The 20,696-nt window shown below is 44.2% G+C and overlaps 1 protein-coding gene across 2 annotated transcripts in view; it reads left to right on the top strand.

Annotated features, from left to right (window-relative positions):
• The first annotated feature begins 1,782 nt into the window (after positions 1–1,782).
• The window catches only part of LOC134881895 (protein jagged-2-like), a 47,590-nt gene continuing 28,676 nt past the window's right edge, over positions 1,783–20,696 (top strand). For both annotated transcript variants that reach the window (XM_063909488.1, XM_063909489.1), the window contains exons 1-3: positions 1,783–2,091; positions 2,911–3,234; positions 17,511–17,568. In XM_063909488.1, coding sequence (XP_063765558.1) covers positions 2,023–2,091; positions 2,911–3,234; positions 17,511–17,568 — 451 coding nt within the window. In that variant the 5' untranslated portion in view covers positions 1,783–2,022. The remainder of the gene's footprint in view (positions 2,092–2,910; positions 3,235–17,510; positions 17,569–20,696) is intronic.

Genomic DNA, 20,696 nt, shown 5'->3' on the forward strand with positions numbered 1-20,696 from the left:
CATTTAAAAGATAAAGCACCACATTGAAGTGTCAGCGGTTGTCTCCTTGAAGTTCTTTTTTGGATGCACGTTAAGCCTTTATTAGAGGGTTGACAGTAGAGAGACAAGAAGTGACATCCAAAAATGGCCCTTATGGTTTAAACGTCAGCAACTTAAGGCATCAAATCGCCCCCGGCCACTCCGATACTTCTAATTTGCTGCACAAACATCACGCTGGGTTGTCTGTAATTGTTTTCAATCCAACCGACCACAGCTGCTGTCCCCAAAAGAAAAAACAAAGACGAGTTGTTCTTCCTTTATGTTAAACGAAACATCGTCGTGGTTGGTTTGAGACGTGGCACGAATCGTCTTCTCATCAAAGTGGTTTTGATTTATTTAGCCATTCACTTCTCCGAACGCTTCATTATTTTTTAACCACCTGTCAACACAAAACGTTATTTATTGGTGCCGAACGCAGCCTCAGATGTAGAATATGTTGTGCAGAAACCTGCCGTATAAACATCAGTTCACGGAACACTGCACGGAAATAAAGACTTGTCCTGACAATAAGATATATTACTTTAAAAAAAACAGAGTGCAAACAGGGCCCCATTGTTCAGAGCGATCAGTTGTCCCTGTGAATTCAGGACCGCTGCCATAAATTCAAATTGTTTTTTCATCGGGGGGGGGGCTGATAAAGATTAGAGGGTGTTCCAGGCTGAAACCCTCACTGATGTTCATTCTGAATCTCTTACGTAATGGTTGGGTGAGAGACGTCTCACCTCTTACTTGAAGTATCACAAGTCCACACAATGTACATCCTTACATGTCCACACAGTTGCTATGCTATTTTTTTACTTTGAAGATGGAAAAAGGTTTCTGAATTCTGGTGCATTTTCATTATTTGGATCAAACATATCCACCAGATAGCATTTGCACCTTAATACCCAAGTTAAACTGGAAGAAACACAGTGGAGAAAACTGGATTTACATGTTGATTGTTACTTAAATGTACTCAAGAATCAGAAGTAAAATCCAACAGTGATGGAAGGATAAATATACAGACTATAATTGAAATCTTTACTTCATGCTTTGATTTCAGTTAAAAAATGAGGGAAATGACTAGTGCAAAATGTCTCACCTGAAATGTTTTGAAGTATAATAATAAAGTGTTTATATGTGAATACCAAAAAGAAACTCCACTGTTTGATAAATGTAGAGGCTTTTCCAGCTGTCATCACAGTTCCCTGTAGTAGTAGTAGTAGTAGTAGTAGTAGTGTGTCGCAGACTGTCAGTAGAGGGCGCTAACAGCCATGTTTCCTCTTTCTGCAGGTCAGAGAGGAGCAGCTCAGGTATCCTCCACTAAACACAACATGTGCTGCACTCTACATGCTTTTACTCATTATTTATGGGTCTGATTTATTGCTTTGTACTGTGTTTGTTTTATGGTTTGAGTAAAATCCTCTTAATTACAATTCTGCAGAAAACCTTTACCATAAATATATTACAACTGTGATTTAGTTGGACAAAATGTATTACCATGTGTATATATTCAATACAATTACCTTTTTATTGTGTGTATAATAAAAATACAAGCTCCTGTCTGAGAAAACTTCCATAATAAATCCATCTGCGGTCCTCCCCTCAACTCCTGATACCGCCCCCTCTTTCTGATTGGCTCTCCGCTGACGGACGTTCCACTCAGGCGGCCTGTGATTGGTCCGCCGGCTGTCCATCACCAGGGGGAGCGCCCGGCTCTGGCTTTTGGCAAAAGAGACGCACCGCTGCTCTGCTTCTCTGCTGTTTAGTGCGTCGAGCGGCTGAGTGAAGTGTTGTTCGCGCGTCTTGTTAAGAGGACCAAACAGCAGCAGCAGCAGCGCACGCTTCCTCCTCCAGAACCTGCAGGCATCCCGGGGAGCACCACGCAGTGCATGCCTCCCACACCAGGAGGAGGACGCTGCTTTCTCTCATACTATTTTGACTGATTGAGACTTACATATTTTTCAATTCCCTAATGGTAACCATCAGTGGGCAGCCGGAGACATGTGGAATAATCTGGGAAAACTGCACCGCTTCTCACTAGTGTGTCTTCTCCTGACGCTGTGGGCTGAGGTGAGAACTTTATCGCGCTGATCTGAGAGGAAGATGGTGTTTTCTGACGGCGTTTCACTTAACAATCCACTGGAAGTGGATGTTTGTAGGGGGTTAGATTCCAGCCTTTAATTGAATTTGCGTCTCTACAGTCGGATCATGTGATATCGGAATTTCGAAATTCCTTCGGGGAGATACATTTAGTTTGATTCACAGGCAACAAAAAAAAAGCATCTGTCATATACGGTACAGGTAATACAGGCAGTGGCTGCTTCATAGCAATGTAAAGCGTTACTATCTGGAGAAAGTTGTTTATTCATGTCTAGAGTTTCATTATTTCGGGGTGGATAAGTGCGTAAACTCGGGTCTTATTCTTATTCTAGAAGCCTCGGTGACGCACGGTATTTGGGTGAATTAGCTTTACGTGTTTGCACTACAGCTGCAGCCTGATATGCAGAGTGAGCTAAATTGGAGTATAGGTCTCAGAGCAGCCCTGAAGTTCAACTGTGCCAAACTGTACTGTAGTGTGGGCTGCAGGCGGACTGCACACTGCAAAAAAAAGTCCTATTTTCTCCTTTCTAGTTGCGCATGGGGAGATTACTTCAATTGATTACAAAATAAATGTCCATTTAAAGACTTGATTCACCGAACTAATTTTCTAAACAGATTCTTATTAAGGCTTCACACCTGCTTTTACACCTTTTTATATAAAATAAAAAATAACCTATGAGGCATAACATGTCAGTTTAGAAGAAAACCTGAAGCTGAAAATGTACATTATTGCAGTGTAAACACATCGTTCTGGGTTTGTTAGCCTTTCTCACTCTCGTATCTTCTCAGGTGTCTCACTCCACGGGTTACTTCGAGCTGCAGTTGATTTCGGTGGAAAACCCAAAAGGTCAGCTCCTGAACGGGGACTGCTGCGACGCGGAGAAGAGCGCGGCGGAGGGCCACTGCGGCGCGGACGAGTGCGACACTTACATCAGAGTGTGTTTAAAGGAATACCAAACCGAGGTCTCGACCAATGGACCGTGCACGTACGGCTCGGAAACTACTAAAGTTATCGGTGGAAATACTTTTCAGTTCAAGGGGGGCCAGAAAACCGGACAGAACCGGAACAATGACGCCGGGAAGATCCTCATCCCCTTCCAGTTCGCGTGGCCGGTAAGTGGATCTTAATGTGCAGGTGGAGAGTGGACACGTTTTACGTCAATAATAATGTCAATAATTGTCCATTTTGTGGTAAAACTACGAGAATTATCAGAGGGAGTTTGTATGTGTTGGAGTTGGATCATGGCACAGTCTTAAGATCGCTCATCCTGACTGTTATTTGGCACAGTTTGGCACTCTTTTCTGTAACAAGTCTGTCAGAGCTGTCTGGGTCTCTGCGTGCCGCTCATTCTTACCTCCGCGTGCAACTTTTGGCGTCTCTACATGATCAGGCATCTCGTGAGGGGATATCACTTTCTTGCCTTGGAGTTTTTTGAGTGAATGTCTGTGCGTTTCTGACCTAGCTAAAGCCCTGAGCGCGCATGACTTTTACGCACAGCGGCGGTGCAGTTGTATCTCGGTTTGATGAGTGACCAAACAAGCTGCTGTTTGTGTGGCTCCAGTCAGTTTGTGTGTGTGTGTGTGTGTGTGTGTGTGTGTGTGTGTGTGTGTGTGTGTGTGTGTGTGTGTGTGTGTGTGTGTGTGTGTGTGTGTGCGCGCGCGTGGAGGGTGGGGGGGGGGGGGGGATCTGCTGCGGGAGTGTTTGAAGGTGTTTTGAAAGTGAGTGCTGATTAAGAAGTGGCAGGTAACTTATTATCTTCTCCAAACAAACCTGCTCCTTATTTGGAGAGCAAGCGTGGGAAACAGGAACAGTGGAGACCATCAGAGACTTTTGAAAGCTGCTGTTACACTCTCAGAGATCTGTTTCTGAGAGGTGTCATGGTGAGAGTGACGTCCTGTGCAGGAAACGTCACAGGTTTGATTCCCTCAACAGCTGAGTGAGCTGTCAGACCAGAGTCTTGCTCATTGTGGTAACAGAGAGGATGAAAGTCAAAACTGACCGTCTGTCCATTAATGTTTGTCTTAAACTCCTAGAAGCCAATGTTTTTGAGCCTTTAGATGATTAGATGAGTACCATGTTCAGCTTTTATTGAGTTGTGAATGGTTGTTTCATTTGAGTGATAATGGCAACACAATTTTAAGACAAAAATGACTTTGAAATAATGACTTTCAGAGTGTCTGACAAAATATCCATAAGAGATCTTGCTTTTTGCATCTCCAATTTGAGGATTTTTCCTATTTCTCTGTTTCATAATAAGAATTATTTTAGTGGCTGCTCTGTTTGAAGACATGACATATAGTCCTGTAACATGGGCTCATTCCTCTTATACTGCCTGTAGTGAAGATACAGAGCTGAGATGGATCTGAATCTTCCTGAATCTTCCACGGGCTCCGGAGATGAAACGGTGTATTTAGCAACAGACACTGTACATGGGTCAACATACTGTCTTACATTTTTGACATTTTACATGAATGCCATCAACAGTTCTGCAGCGTCCAATCAGCTGTACCGATTCTTCTTCATTCCGGCTACAGCAAATCATTCAATTGCTTTTCGAAAAGTGTCTGAACCCTATGAGCATATTGATACAGATTGCTCCAGGCTAGTCATCTTTGATCCTCATTTCGGACATTCTTGCTGTGAAGAAGCAGAGAGGCTGAATGTGTGTGAGTGTGTGTGTTCATGTCAGAATGTACATATCGGGTGCTTTGTGTGCTCGGCTGGCTACGTGACCTCTCCATTCATCACTCCTCATGGTCAGCTGTCAGCGGAGGGGAAGATGGAAGTAGTAAGTTGGGGCCCTGCGGGCGGATACGGTTACCACTAAGTTGTGTGTGACACAGGCGCTGGGTATCAGTGTCACCAACTACTCAAACAAGTGAAGATCCTCGGTCAATCTGGGCCGGGGGATGCCTTTACCTCGCCGCCTCTCAGGTTCACGCTCTATCCGTTATTGGGTCATTGTCTCACTCGGCGTGTGTGGGGTCAGTATTTTCCACTATCCTCCCGGGAGGGGGGTGGACGAGTGTGTGTGTGTGTGTGTGAGGGGGTACAAAGGAAGGAGGGTATCGGTGTTCAGCAGCTTCTTCTGATGAGGCTGTCAAGGCTGCAGCAGGCTTTTTAAAAATGTCCTCACACCTCATCCTTTAAAATCGGACATGTCATAAAGTTTTCACGGGTTGCTGGAATTGGTGGTTAGATGTCTGGTGTGGACCTGTGTGTGTGTGTGTGTGTGTGTGTGTGTGTGTGTGTGTGTGTGTATTGCGCAACAAAACAGCTGCATTAAAGAGTGTATACACAATACTGTACCTACTCTGGGCTGAGAATTGTGATCTGCTGTCAACAAATGACCCCGTTAGTCTCTTAAGATGTCTATAGAATAATCAAAATTGGCCATCATTAGTTGCCAGATTTGAAGGTTAGGTCTTTAGTTGTCTCAAACTCAAATATATTACATTTACAATGATTTAAAATGTATTAAAACAGCCCTTTCTCATCTGTGAGGAGCTGGAAACAGAGAATTCTTGGCATTTTTTCTTCATTAATGACTTCAATTGTACTATTGTTCCATCTTCTTCTTCCTTTAATGCCGTCTAATGCATCATGCCGGTCGATTCCTGGAAAAGAGATCCCTCCTCCTTATCATGCTTTGAGGAAACAGACATCTCGTTACAGACAGTACTGTCTTCTTCTACTGTGGCACGCCGACAGCCACTGTGTGTGTGTGTGTGTGTGAGGTAGACGGTGGCCTGTAGCCTCTGGTGCTGCTATAGTGGACTCCCTCGGTCGGCCCCGGTATCTGGGCCACTGGTGCTGACATGAATTAGCTGCGGAAAAAAAAAAAAAAGGAGGACATTGTTCTGCGCTCTGCCGATCATTTCCCCTTCATGGTAACCCCTCGGGCTGTTCAGCGGGTCTTCAGTGGCATCTTTTCTCATGAAAGGGACCAAGAGGACGAGGGGGGAGGGATTGACCGAGGGAAGATGGGGAAGAGAGAGGATGTAGACCCCCTTCAAGAAAATAAGAAATCCCTCACCCAGCTTCCCTGTGAGGGTCACGAGGGAAGTGTATTTTTGGGGGTGCAGAAACGTAAGATGTTTTCATCCAGTAGTGAGTGGAAAACAACCGTCTCCTCCTCTTCCTCCCCTGTTTCCCCCTCTCACCCAAACCTCCCCATCTCCTTATGGGGTATTTTTAGAGCTACATGTCCTCCCCTCACCCCTCCGTGAGTAAATCAAGGATCAAGGGTGCATACTCCTTCAGTTTCATGGCCCGTTTTTGCTCCCCTCCTCTGCCCCCCACTCCTGTCAGAGGCCCCCCCCCTCAGCCTGGCAGATCTGAGAGGACAGAGGTGGAACAGCTGTTGTTTGGAGACCTCCTCTTCCTCCTAGAATAAATGTTTTAGTGAAGTAGCATTAGGAACACAGGCTATGATTACAGAGCAGAAGATCACCTCGCCCGCGGTATCAGAGAGCAATCTCAAAGTGCACCGTTGGAAGAAGGCGAGTCTTCTTCGCTCGATTCCTCGGTGGCGTCACCGCCGGCAGGTCGGCTCGTTTGGCTCATTTGCCGAGTGCATCCTTGGCTGCTCTTTGATCAGGAGCTCCTCTTGGTTCGGCGTTTGCTTTTTGGTTGATTAATTCGGCGAAAAGAGGAGAACGTGACGCCACCGTGCATATAGATGATGTGGACCAGGGTGATCCTGCAACATTTAGACAAAATGTCCTTTTTTTTCGAGGACACACATGCAAAACAGTTGTGCAATAACACTACCACATGCTGCAACAAAGTAAAACCATGAAATCCAGTTTTATAAAGTCCGCTCAGTAATTCTCCCCATGCTCCTGGCATTGTTTCGCATGAATCTGCAGACAGCCGGCTAGTTAGCGTAAGCTCCCTCGCTGGAATCTGCACACTGCTGAGTCCTCTCGAGTAATCAGAGAATATATGGTGAACTAAATCTACGTTTTTCAATTTCAATGTCATGCTTTGTAAATGTATGATGTCTAGTTTAGCTACAGGGGGGTCAGAGGCTGCAGCAGGTGCACTTTTACTCTTTTCATCTTAGGACTGTCCTGGATCAAAAGAGCTGATGCATCTCCCATCTACTGGTGCATATTGTAGTTACTTATCTTTGTGTGTGGCTTTAGATTTCGTAGTATGGTTACAGAAAGATCCGATGAGACTGAAGATCAGTGCGAGGACCGCTCTCTCTTTATGCAAACCTAACTCTGGAACATTTAAACTACAAAGGTTTTGTCTGGTGCAGCATGTAGGGGGAATCTGGAACATGTTTCTCTCTGTTAAGTAACAAACTCAGACCACAGAACGCTCTCTCTCTCCCCCCCCCCCTCTGCTCCGAGTGTCTTTAATAAGCCTGAAAGCCCGCAGCGGGCCACAGCGGGGCTCCGTTACGTGGTGTGTGTGTGTGTGTGCGCCGGCCCGGCGAGGCGTTTGAAAGCTCTCCGCTCGGTTAACCGCAGTCAGAAGGATCCTGCTCATCTTTCCCACGCTGTCGCTGCTCTCGTGTCAGCTGACCCGGTTCCGAGGCGTAGAGAAGTGGCGATTAGCTGCTCCGACCGTCCCTCTGATCGATTGCTGATGCCGCTGCTGGACCCAATTCAGTGTGTGACCGATGTGTGTGTGTGTGTGTGTGTGTAGTGGCAGCTTTGTTTACTTGTGTGTGGACAAAGATCTCACACATTATGGGGAGGAAGAGACCCTGATGGGGAAATTTACATACATGTTGATGCTTGAGATTCAACTTCATCCCAACAAACCAAAAGCTTCGTCAATGTTATCATGACATATAGAAGTGAGTTTGAATTGGTAGTATTACAGAACATTCTCAACCACACGACCAGCTAAGAGTTGTTACTTATCTTGTAATCCAACATAGAGAAGAAGAGCTGGAGAAGGTCTTTAATCCACAATGATGGGGTTGAAACATGGATGTACAAAATAAGAAGTACTTTATGAATCCCAAACTGGGAAATGTTTGTGTTGCAGCATCATAATACAAGGCATGGAAAAGAATTCTCAAAGAAGAAATAGAATTGAAAATTAAAGTAAACTGGCAATAGTTGATTTGATAAGAAAACTGCACTCTTGATTTTACAGGTGAATTGGTTTTCAGTTAAATCAGTTTTTATTCAACTAGGATTCTATTATTTTTAGTGAAAGCAGCAGAAAGGGAAACGTTCTACCAATATTCAATCAGGGAACCACATATTATTAGTCATTATTAGTAGAGTTAGTTGACCTTACGCTGGGATTGCTGTTGGCTACTGGTTACTTTTGACCTACATGGATATAGTAACTTGAAGCATCAATATGAGAATAGTGCAAATCTAACGAGGAGCACCATGAGAGCAAAGCAGCGTGTCCTCCACAGTCCGTACTCTTTATCAACCTTCATATCGGGACCTCTTAATGTAACGTGTTAATATCGTCTCCATAGTGACCTGAGGTTTATCATACACTGAGCTCTATGTCCTCATATACAGTGTCAATGGACACCTGCCAGCCAATCAGGAAGGACTATTCTGTCCGTAGCCATGTTATATTATTGAATCTCTGCCAAGCACCGTGTGTACAGTATGTGCAGATCGGTTTCATGCATGTGTGTTTGTTTGCACATGAAGGTGTATGTATGTACATGACCTTTACGATGCATCTGTTTATGACCTGTTTTAATTTAGCATTAACCTTTTTGTAAATCGATTTGGTGGTTTTGCTTATTAGGTGTGTTTGTTTGTTAGGAATATGTCTCACTCTAGATGTGTTTCACACCTGCTGAGATCCACTCACAGTCCACCTCCAGATATGGTTTCACTCATCTGATATCTTCCAATTGCGATGCGTGCATTTACACCTTGTATTAACACGCTTTCCTCCTCATGCACATCAGATATCCACTTAGATGAATGCTAATACAAGGTGTAAACAGGCTCTATACTGTATGTGTGTGTCTTAATAATGTCAGCACATTGAGAACATCAAGTAAGTGCATTAGATTTCAACATGCATTAGCGGTAAAACTGTCTGGGTTTCATGAGCTGTTATTGATTTTAGATAACTTAAAGAGACATTGTGAGTAAATAAGCAGTGATATAATATGGTTTCACATGATCTGCCATCTGTTTGTGTATAACGTTTAAAGTAGAGGGAGAAGAAAGACATTTTTAATGGATTGGGAGAGAACCTTTCTGGGGGAAATTTGGGATTTCAGCCTTTGCAGACCATTTACATGCACTAAATAACACACTACAGCATATGTTAGGCTATTCAGGGGTAATGAAATGCACGCGTTGTGAGCTGTGGTGATTAAAGCGTGAGGCAAACACAGCTTAATTTCCCACTTGACTCCCAGGAGTTAATGCAGCTCAGCTGGACCTCACTGAGGGAGAGACAGAGGGCAAGATGGGAAATAAAAAAGAGAGCTGGAGGTTGAAGATGACCAAACCCTCCATTGTTGCCGTGTTTATCTCCTGATATCTGTTGTTTTTCTTGTCCATCTTCCCCCTTTCCCTCTCGGAGCGCCTACCAGGAGAAAACCCTGTAGCTACATATTTTGTGCGTTCAGAAACCATTTGGCTCCCATGTTCCAGTTTTGTTAGCTTGTTTTGCTAGCTTTGAGGGTGTGATCGCACCGACCGTTTGCTTTCTTTGGTCCGGATAGAGTGGGAACATTTCTCGTGTTGTATTTTTATATGTGGCTCGTTCAGGCTCACATTGTGAACCAGCTTTCATGGAGTGAGAGAAGTGTTCCCATCGTGCAGGAGACTGTATGCATGGCCTGATTTCTACGGTAGTTTCACAAAGTCATTTCTGCACACTGAACTGGCATTCTTTGTGTTTGAAGGGGATTATTTGCAGTCTGTGACAGATTTCTGTCTGGGTTATTCCTCTTCTCTGGTGTTTATCTCATGGAAGAGCACATGAAGTGGCTAAAAAACTTCTTTACGCAACTTAAGAGTTAAGTGAGTTCAAGTAAACCGCTGCAAACATGCTTGTCATGAACGCACCCTGACTCATCCTTTGGCTTTCTTAAAGTATGTTCACTCTTATACAAGCTGTCCCTGACAAGTGATACTACAGCCTTCTTCTTCTTCTTCTTCTTCTGCATGTTGCTACAACATGGATGTCGTGCAGCCTGTCCTCATGGTCCTCTCTAAAGGGATTGGGTGAAGGTTCAGCAGGGTTTCTCAACACATCTGGGCCCAAAATCTGTCAGTTTCCCAACCTCCCACTCAATGGAGTAACCCCTCGAACACTCTCACACACTTATCAGTACACAACATATCTGAAATGCACCTTAGAGGAGCTGTGTGTCAGATTGAATAAAGTAAAGGTTCTGCCAGCTTTGATTTGATTTGTGCATATTCAATTTAGAAATGCAACATCTGTACAGAGAAGTCCAACAATGAACTGGTGATGAGAGGGTTTTGATACGGTCAAAGCTCCAGAAGAAGCGATTAAGTTGAAGTTGAATACTCCGTAGGTAAATTAACTCAACTATATGAGTAAGCGTTTCTTTATAGTTCACTGCAACCCTCCTCTTCTTTGACCTGCTGTCTCACGCTTCAATTAATCCTACGTGGCTTCAGCGATACAACAATCTGCACCAAACCGTTGACCTCTCATTGAAGAATTGATCTTAAAACAACAGTTTGTCGCATGCATACTTCAACTTTGCCTCAACATGAAAGTGTTTTATTTGCCGTCGGCCGTTTATTCGTCACATCAGGTGGATCAGTGAGGAAGGAGCCGGGGGGGTTTTCCCACGGCGTGAATATCACTTTCCCAGCGGTGCTGTGGAAACGAGGGCTGCCTTAACCTTTTTGTCGGCGCACCTTTCAGCGGGAACAATGACTTTATACCTCGGCCTTTTGTGCGCACATATTGAGTTATCACGACGAGTGGAGGGTGTTGGGGGGGGGGGGCTAACGGAGAGAGATGGAAACAGAGAGAAGCGGAGATAGAGGAGGGCAGCTGCACCGGGCAAAATGTCAGGAGTGGATTTGAGAGCGTTTACATAAGGCCTCTCTTGTGCTGCTCTCCAGAGTGCAACATGCTGGATCTGGTATTCACGCCTGCTTCAGGTGTTGGCTCCTCGCTTCACACGGGGCTCTGAATAAATAGCTGCATCCAGTTGTTAGCAGACGAGGACCAGAATAGTCAAATTTAGGATCCAAGGCAGCAACCGAAGCTATTCTTGTTGCGTCTGCTGGACCTCCAGGAGAGTGCCATCCACCTTGTATACTGACATTTCACAACCAGTCTCAGAGCTTACAAGTAATACATTTCCAGGCATCCCATGAAAGTCCTTCCGGTGACATTTGATTTCTCTTGCCTGGGCCGATTTGTCGTCTTACAATCATTTTGTTTGAGTTAAGCTGCGTTCACATGATATGACAGACACACTCAAAGCCTTCCCAGAAGAGTGGAAGCTGCAGAGAGGGGCCAGCTTCATATTAATGCCTAAGAATTTGGAATGGGATGTGATACAAGCTCCTGTAGGTGTCCCAATACTTTTGTCTATATAGTGTAAATCCAAATCCTTGCAATCGTTCTCAAAACATACTTACTTTAACGGGTCACTGTGGACTTTTATGGTCATGGTTTGTCTGGATTTGTCTCTCTTTGGGCCTTTTTCTTCCACTTCACTCTGTTGACAGCCTCTTATCGCATGAGTATCTCCAGCCAAGCATTTGAACCGGTCACAGACACATTCCCGGTATTACGCAACTCCTTAAAAAATCTGTCCGAGAACTGTTGTATAAAATCCCTACATGTCTAATAAAACAGGAACTTTTTGCACAAATGTAGCTTTTCCTTTTCAAATAAATCTACTTAATAAAATGCACTTGATGTCTTATGCTGTATTCAAGGACACAGTTCATTCATAAATGCCTTGCCTATTATAAGTGATATGCGATTGTGGTTGTGATACCAGGTAGTTTTTAGCTATAAGACAACATCTCTGCTCCTGTTTGTGGTCGCACTACACACTATACTGTGCTGTGTATTCTCAGTGTGTGTGTGTGTGTGTGTGTGTGTGTGTGTGCTGCCAGATTCCCAGTGGCAGCATCTGATTACAGACGATTCGAGAGGGAGGTAATAAAAAACTCAGTGTTTTACTCAGATTTTATCTCGGTAAGCGCTGTGACTTACTGAGACTTTGTTTGAAGTCTCTGCCACCTTTAATTTGATAAAGAACAATCAGAAATAGTTCAAACAAATCCAATTTGCAGCAGAAATAGTCCCTTTAATGTCCTAGAAAACAGAGACGCGTAATGTTTATGTAAGGGGACCGAGAGAGACGTGTTTCTTTTCAGGTATTTCCCTGAATCAGAGGACTAACTAATGGATTTAAGGCGGTGTTTTCTCCCTTCACAGAGCATACGCGGCATCGATTTACTATAAAAGACAAATTCCCAGAATTCCTCTCTGTCGCTGGAGGAGCCTGCGTAACCTGGAGCGACAGAAATAGCTTTTCAAGGGTTTGGTGTGGGAAAAGTGAATTGGGTCATTTTTCCATTCTGCAGCTCAGTATAAAGACCTGATTAGATTAGCTTTGATTAGATTTGCTGTCTGAACGAGGCCTCCTGTGGGGGGGTGCGGTGAGGCCTCCTTAGAGAGAAGAGGTGGTGGTGGAGGGGCGGTGGGCTTGTCCTGTTAATAATGTGCTAAATTAACCATCCAGCTCCTCTCTGCCTGGAGCGACATGTTTTATTCATGTCAATAGACTAACAGGTGTGACGTGACAGGTGTTGCTGCTGCTTTTTTTCCCTCTCTGATCACAACTCGGGAAAAGTTGTTAATTGGGTCTCAGGATTTCTCTTTCTTTTTAAGGAGAGAAATGCTGCTGTGAATTTTTAATTAAAGGAACATTCCTGTTGATTTGAACTCTATCTTCAGGTGTAAAAAGCATGGGCACACGTTGTGGAGATTTTAACTCCAAGTTGTGTGTTTGACACCGGATCTCCTTAGTGTTGAAGTTCCAGTTTCTACGGGTGATATTCTTCTTCTGTTTATTATAGACAAACCATACATGTTTCTCCCATTTAAAAATCCCAACAAGACACCTGTGACCTTTAGCTTAAAATGTTGATATTGCCTATCGGCGTTTTCTTGTACGATTCAGATTCCCACAACTGAATAATACACACATAATCAATAATGATTATTATCTTTATCACCCTCAAATGAAGACTGAGAGCTTTTTTCTGAAATAGGGAATAATGAGCATGCCTTTCCTGCTGGGGTTGTGAGAAAAACGTTAGTAATCTGCACTCGTCAGTGCTGGCGTTCCTCAAGGACGTGCGTTTGGACGTCCAGAATTGAACACTGCTCTACTACACACATGGACCATATGAAGCGGCTTCACTTGTGTGACTTATCTGTGCAATTGTAGTACAAACATGGAGTGAAAACATGCCAACGCCAGGCTGCAAAGGACGATTACATACAATACATATTTAAAGTGTTATCGACTTTTGGTCATTTCGGTCAAGGGACTATAGAAAGAAATGACTCGTGACGTTGTGGCTTGTATTTGGTTTAATCAGTCAGTGCTTCCTGTGAAGAAGATCTCCAAATCATGGAGGAAATATTAGTTTTCCACCCAATGTAGCTGCAACCAGTTTTACTATCAAAGAAAAGCAGTGCACTTCATCAGCGAGACACAAAATCAAAGCCAAATATAAGGAGTTTTTCAAAGAAAGGAAGTAAAAGTGACTCCGAGCAGTGTGTAGCAGCAGTGTTGAAGATTAAATCTCATGTATAGAAATGATAAATTCACAGAGCCGCTCCAGACTGTGCGCTGTATTCTCAGCAGGGCGGTGTGGTGCTGGCGGCTGTTCCTGCCGCGCTGGAGCTGTAATTTATTCATTGAACAGGTGAAGGCGGCGAGGAGTGGGTCGGTTTCTCCTCGCCTAATGAAAACTCAAATCCCTCTGACTCCTGTAAATTGGTTAGGCGGTGTCAAGTGTCTCCCAACACGTCCCCACCCTCCCAACATCCCCCCTCCACCCCCCAACATCCCATATCAAACACACACTTAAAGAGCACACACACACACAACGACTCATAAGGTCGGTCGTCTCCATGTAGGCGGCAGGGACGTGACACTTTGATCCCCCAGCTCCTGTCCTTCAAGGACACACTTAAGAGCAGTCACACACTCTCAAATATGCGCACACACACACACACACACACACACACACACACACACACACACACACACACACACACACACACACACACACACACACACACACACACACACACACACACACCAGACTCGGGCTGCTCTGAGGCCGTGGGACAGCCCCATCTGTTTGGGAGCCGGCGGCGGTGACATTTAAAATTGATTACAAAGGGAAAGATTGATTATGATAATGTTCAGTTATATTCAGTCATTATGGAATTATGGCCGCTCATACATCACTGCTGTGTCGTCTGGAGACGATGAAGAGGAGGGTGATATTAAGACATTAAGAGGGTCAGGGCTTTTAGGAGGATCTGAGTGTAGTTTAAACATTCAGATCCACACGTTGAGAGACGTTGAGCAGTCTGTTAGAAAGGAGTACACGCACTGATACACTCACCTTAACCCTACGTCATGCTGTGCCCTGATCATGTGAGAGGGAGCCACCTCATCAGATTTACTTCACACTGAAATCCAGTAAAGATGCCGAGTGGTATTACTAGTCAATATAAATATGAGGAGTGCTTTTTCAAACGTAAATGATGCTGGTGATTACTGCTTTGTGTTTGTTGCCTCGATTTAGCAGAATTATATGAACGTCCTGTAGTATACTCTCGACTTCAGTGCTGGTTCGGGACCGGCTGATCTTTATTAGAAAGTTAGTCATGAAATGTTTTACACATCTTCAGGCTTATGGTACCCCCTTTTCCTGCCGAGATGCTAAAGCCTAACAGTGTAGAATGAAGCTCTTCTACCGAGTGGTTGAATATATTCCAAGCATCGACAAACTGAGGAGGACTGTAGTGATGTACCTGCCCAGCTGTGTGTCTCTCACTGAGGGAAAGGATGGTAAATGTCTGTCTCTGGAAGTGGGATCAGAGACAGAGGTCTTCATTTGCTTCAAGTCTCTATTATAATGCTGAACACTTTGATTTGTTTCTGTTAAGTCATACAGGTAACGGTCCTATTGGTCCCTCTTCTGTTAGGATCCACTACAATAGACAAATGTAGACAAATACATTGATGAGGTTTGTTGGAGCCCTGCACTCTTATTCAGATCTTTTTCTCTTTCAAATGAGATCTTATATCTTGTGTTAGCGTTGCTCACTTGTGAAATGAAATGCCAGCAAACCACAGTGACGTGCAGTCATTGAAATGATGAATGGCACCACCCTCCACCCGTGCACCTTTCTTCTCTACTTTCGAAAACCGCATTTAACTGGAGGATCTAAACTCTACCTTGGTGGGCTTTTTTCAACAATTTGTCACAAAAAATAATCAACTTAATTAGTTGCAATGAGTATAAAACTTTCCAATGTGAGGTAGTCTCTTGTGGATGATGTCAGACACATTTCATCTCCTGCCCAGTGTTGTGAATGTGGTTATCCTCTTTAAATGGAAGCCAAAGTAAATTGTCTAATTTGAAGTGCAGCTCTGAAGTTGCTTGTTGTGAATACACCCTAAAGCAACAACCAAATACTTGTAACAACACGGCCTCTCATCTGAGTCAAGGTTTTTCCTCCCTTGCGTCTTTCCCCTCTGTGAACTAAACGTAGGCACCGTAAAATGGCTTTTTAAGCGCCTTAAAGCACTCTACCTTCTTGTTTTATGTTTCTGTCTCCCCCTCTCTGTCTCTAATCTCCCCCAGCACCACTTTGCTGCCTCCCCTGTAATCTTCCCTGTCGCTGCGAGTCACTCTTGGGTCATGGGAACTCACAGCTGCTCGTCCGGCCCCATGCGGTTGACGGACAGCGAGCTCCATTTTGGTTTGTTTGCTGATGCCCGTGACAAAAAAGGAAAAAACTAGCCCTGCACCTGAAACAATCCAGAGCGTGAGCGTGTTGCTGTGGGATGGCGGAGCGCGTCTCCTCTGGGAAGTAGGGCATAGTGTGCAGACATGCTGCGCTTCCACTCAGAATGTCCTCAGTATCACAGCTCTAAATGGTGTTTAATAATCAGTGTGATGTTGTTATTATACATCAGTTCAGTGGAATGTAAGTACAATTGCACATTTTTTAGGTTTCAGTAGTGTGTTTTATTCCTCTACTTTGACATATTTAAATGCTTTGATGTCTTCAATTGCTTAAAGATGTCCCGCCTCTTAGCCTATCACGTCACAGTAGAGGCAAAAAATACAAATACGAGCCTTAAAATGAGTATAAGGTGTCTTCCTTAAGGATTGAAAGCCCCACAGATGTGTTTGAACCACTAGATATTTTGATTCAACGTACAGTAAGGAGATGCGGTAAATGTAGGCAAACGTGGCGGCAGTTGATCGCAGTATACTTATTATTCTGTTTTGTCCTTTGCTGAGCTTTTCTCCTCATTCTTACCCACGCTCGAATGTTACTCTCTGAGGAGGCCTACAGCACACCATAAAAACTCTTCATAAAAGCAAGTTTTCTTTGTTTTAAAAGGTATTTTAAAGTTATAAATTACACTGCTGCTTCTTCTGCTGGTAGAGTCTCCCTGCGTATCGTTCTCCCAGTACTTTTACTCTCATCTGATCTAGCAACAGTTTTTATTGCATGCTACAATATGTTGCTGACCCCATCACCCCGAGTGGCTCCCCTGACACCTGAATTAGAAGACATCCCTCGTTCTGAGCAGATCCCCGTAGAGAAGGCAAGGAAGAATGAATTTCCCTCTTTTGGAAATCAATACATTACCACTTAAAATGCCCTCGAGCAAGTCATCAAATCCCTACGCTGACCTCCCGGTGGAGCGAGGAGGAGACGCCTTCTGTGATCGATACGGTGTCGCGGAAAAAGACAATCGATATCCAGAAAGCGAAACTGGACTTAGTGTTTTGGATCGGATGATTTCAGCTGTCAGGTGAAAGACAGTTTATTCTCAGGTGAATGTTTTGTCTTTCGTCATAACAGTGGCTGCACTCTTTAACTAGCCCCGGACTGACGGAGGCTAATCAGTTACAGCAGTGTGGGAACAAGACTCACTTTCCCACCGTTATTCACCTTTATGCAAAGTGTGTGTGTGTGTGAGTGTGAGACGACTCATGTGTTTCTGTTTATGAGTTACGGCATTTCGTATCTAAGTTTCTGTGTAAACTCCACATGTCTTAAAGTGGGCATATCTGAGTTTCTGTGTGTGTGTGTGTTTCTGTATGAGCATGCACTGTGATAACCTCTGCCCCCCCTCCTCTCTGTGTTTCAGCGAGCGTACACTGTGATTGTGGATGCGTGGGACAAGGACAACGGCACACACAGCAATGGTAAGGATCATTTTACGAAACCTTTCTGTAGATCAGAGCTCTGGGAAATGTGATTATGCCTCGGTCATGGTGTTCATATTCCGGATCAACTCACCTGATTTCTTGCTTGCACACTCACTCTATATAACGAATGGTTCACAGTGATGAGCGCTAACACGACCTAGAAGAAAGTGAGCTAATGTTTCTTGCTTACTGACACCTGTACGCCCACGGCCTATTTGGGGAGCAGAAGGGAAAGAAAGCCAGCTCGCTCGCTCGTATGAAACACCTGCAATCTGTTGACTATAATGAAAGGAATGGGAGGCGTGTGCCATGTTGGTGTGAATCTGTGCGAGCATGTCAAGTTTACCCATCAACAGCGCACCTTCAAAGCGAGGCTTGGATTCCCCCGTGCACAGATCTGATTTATCATTAAGTTTCCTACCGCTGCTCCACCACCACTTCCCATCTCTCCCCCTCTTCACGGTCACTCCGACTGTTTTTGGCCCTCCTCTATATAAAGCCAGTGAGAGCATTGCATCGTTAAGCCATTAATTACGGACCCCCCCCCCACCCGTCTTTCTCTCTGATGTCTGTCTCCTAATTAGCATCCTGACAGCTGTCCGGCTACTGCACGCACTTCATTATCCTGAGCGCTCTGACACGCTGGCATCCAGGCAGCAGCTCCGGGGGGGGTGACGCTTTAGTTTCTGATCGCTCCACCACCTGTAGATGTTGCAGTGTCATGGGTGGAGGGTGGAGGGATGCTTTTGAGTCTTTTTCCTTCCCTGTCATCTGTTATATAGGTTTGTGTGCATGTAAACGGTCTGCAAAGGCTGAAATCTCAAATCAAATGGACTCATTTTAACCTCTGTTACATAGTGACATCACGTGGAACACATTCTACGTGATAGGCTAAGGGGGCGGGACATCTCTAAGCAGGTTGACAAATCACAACAGAGCCGGCCAGCTAACCAATCAGAGCAGCCTGGGCTCTGGTTTCAGACAGAGGGTGAAAAAAGTGCTGCAGCACAGGCAGTATGAGAAACATAAAGAGCTTTTTGAAATTTAAAGCAGGGAGACATGTCAGTAAGTACAAATATGAACCTGAAAGTTAGCAGATGTATGTCCCCTTTAATAATCCTCGCGGTGGTGAGGCAGGCTGGAGGCGCCGTGTCCTATCATGAAGACCTGGACTGAGTTTTCTCTCGGTGTGTGATCCTGTTGGATTCCTAAATCTGTCAGTGAGTCAGTCAGCAGTGTCAAAGTCAAACATCACAACTTGTTTGTATCCCATACTGCATCAATTAAGAATATACATTTAATAATAAGAAACATTCCTCCATGGCTGTTTATCTGTGATGCTCAGATTAGTTTTAGCAGGTATTTGGGCTTTAACAGTTCTTATTTACTTGTCTGCGTCTTTACTTTCCCTTGAATGTTCCTGCCTCACTTTGGGAATCCCTACATTTTTTTCGGAGTTGCTTTGGACAAATGTCAGAGAGCAGGCATGAACACGTTGCATTCAGCATTACTGAAACTGTTGCATAATTAAAGAGAGAGAAGGAGAGACGTGCGATGTGTTAGAGGCCAGGTGTGCACACCAGTCTTCTGTACGTAGTACAGGTTTAATCCACAGTAAACTAAAATAGCCAATGTGACATCTTGTGAGCTTTCTGAAACACAAACAAGCCCTTATTTTTCTAAGTGTTTTGATCACTATCGATGGGAGAGGATTGTGGATTTGATTTATGGTCAGTTAGTCAGTTGGCAGACACTATTTGGATAACAGTATTGGCAAAAAGAGAAGTCATTTATAAAGAAAAACGCCTGAACCTCCAATGGTCTTATGTTCTGAGGTTTGAGGAGTTACTGCTTTTCTCAGATCTGTTTTCCACCATTGATTATCTCCTGTTGAAAAATGACTCAAATCATTAAAAAATTGTGCATCAGAGTTTCAGGCGCTCCTGAGTAAGGATGCTAACAATGTTTCCTGTATGATCCCGGCGTGCAGTGAAGTGAGGCTCCTCCAGTGAGCGTTGAGTGAATAGGTCTGGGCAGCAGGTTTGTGTGGAGGCTGTTGGTGCTCCGGGAAGCCCCCGCCTGTTTAAATACAGAACAGAAAGAGAAGAGGATGATGATGATGTTGACTCGGTTGATTGTTGGCTGGCGTGGAGGGTACAGCATTAACAGACACTGAGTGTGTGTCAGATATTCATATATGGACGGGTAATCCCCTCCATCGTAAACCAGAGGTAAAGAAGAAGTCGGTTTGAGATAGCTTTGGACCGTTCATCTTCTTCCTCTTTTCCATAAAGATCCATTGTTGTCCCAACAACTGTTAACTGAACACACACACACACACACACACACACACACACACACACACACACACACACACACACACACACACACACACACACACACACACACACACACACACACACACACACACACACACACACTGTAGTTTAGCAGTTTAATAATCCCCAACAAATGTACTTTTTCCTCCTTTTTGAGTGAAGTTTTCCTAAAAACTACAGTGTCCAGCTGTTTAAAACACAACAGACTCATCAGAAACCGGTGGGAATGAGACACAGAGACAGGAAGTCTGTAATACTGATTTATTTCACATTACCACAAACTAACAACTTCAATATTTATGGTATCAAACGAATAAAGTGGTACCCTTCTCGTATAATCATCAACAATAATGTGAGCAGTAAATGAAGGTAATTTACATATTTTCTGAAGTGGGCATGTGCCGCGAGCTGTATGCAGCAATAATAAGATGCATTATAACGTTTTTGCAATCAGACGAAACCATTTCAAGGCTGATTAAGTGCAATTTCTTATACCTTATAATTTGAGCTCCACCCAGCTGAAGCAACAAGCAGGTTAAAACAAATCAGCGAAGAGAGAGAGGAGAGAGGACCCGGTCGCATCCACGTCCTGATCAACACACGGCGGTTGGGTTTTTACAGCCGCCTCCAGAAAAAGAGATTATGATTATGTTTGTAGTAGTTTATTGGTGCCTGCTGGAGGATGCTTTCCAAAACAAAATAACTGCTTAACAACCGCTGCATCACGTTCAGAGGGAGAGGGATGTTGGGGCGAGGCGTCTCGTTCCAGGTGTGCGCTCACATCCA

The sequence above is a fragment of the Eleginops maclovinus genome, chromosome 19 (assembly GCF_036324505.1).
Source record: "Eleginops maclovinus isolate JMC-PN-2008 ecotype Puerto Natales chromosome 19, JC_Emac_rtc_rv5, whole genome shotgun sequence".
In the NCBI taxonomy this organism is placed as follows: Eukaryota; Metazoa; Chordata; class Actinopteri; order Perciformes; family Eleginopidae; genus Eleginops; species Eleginops maclovinus.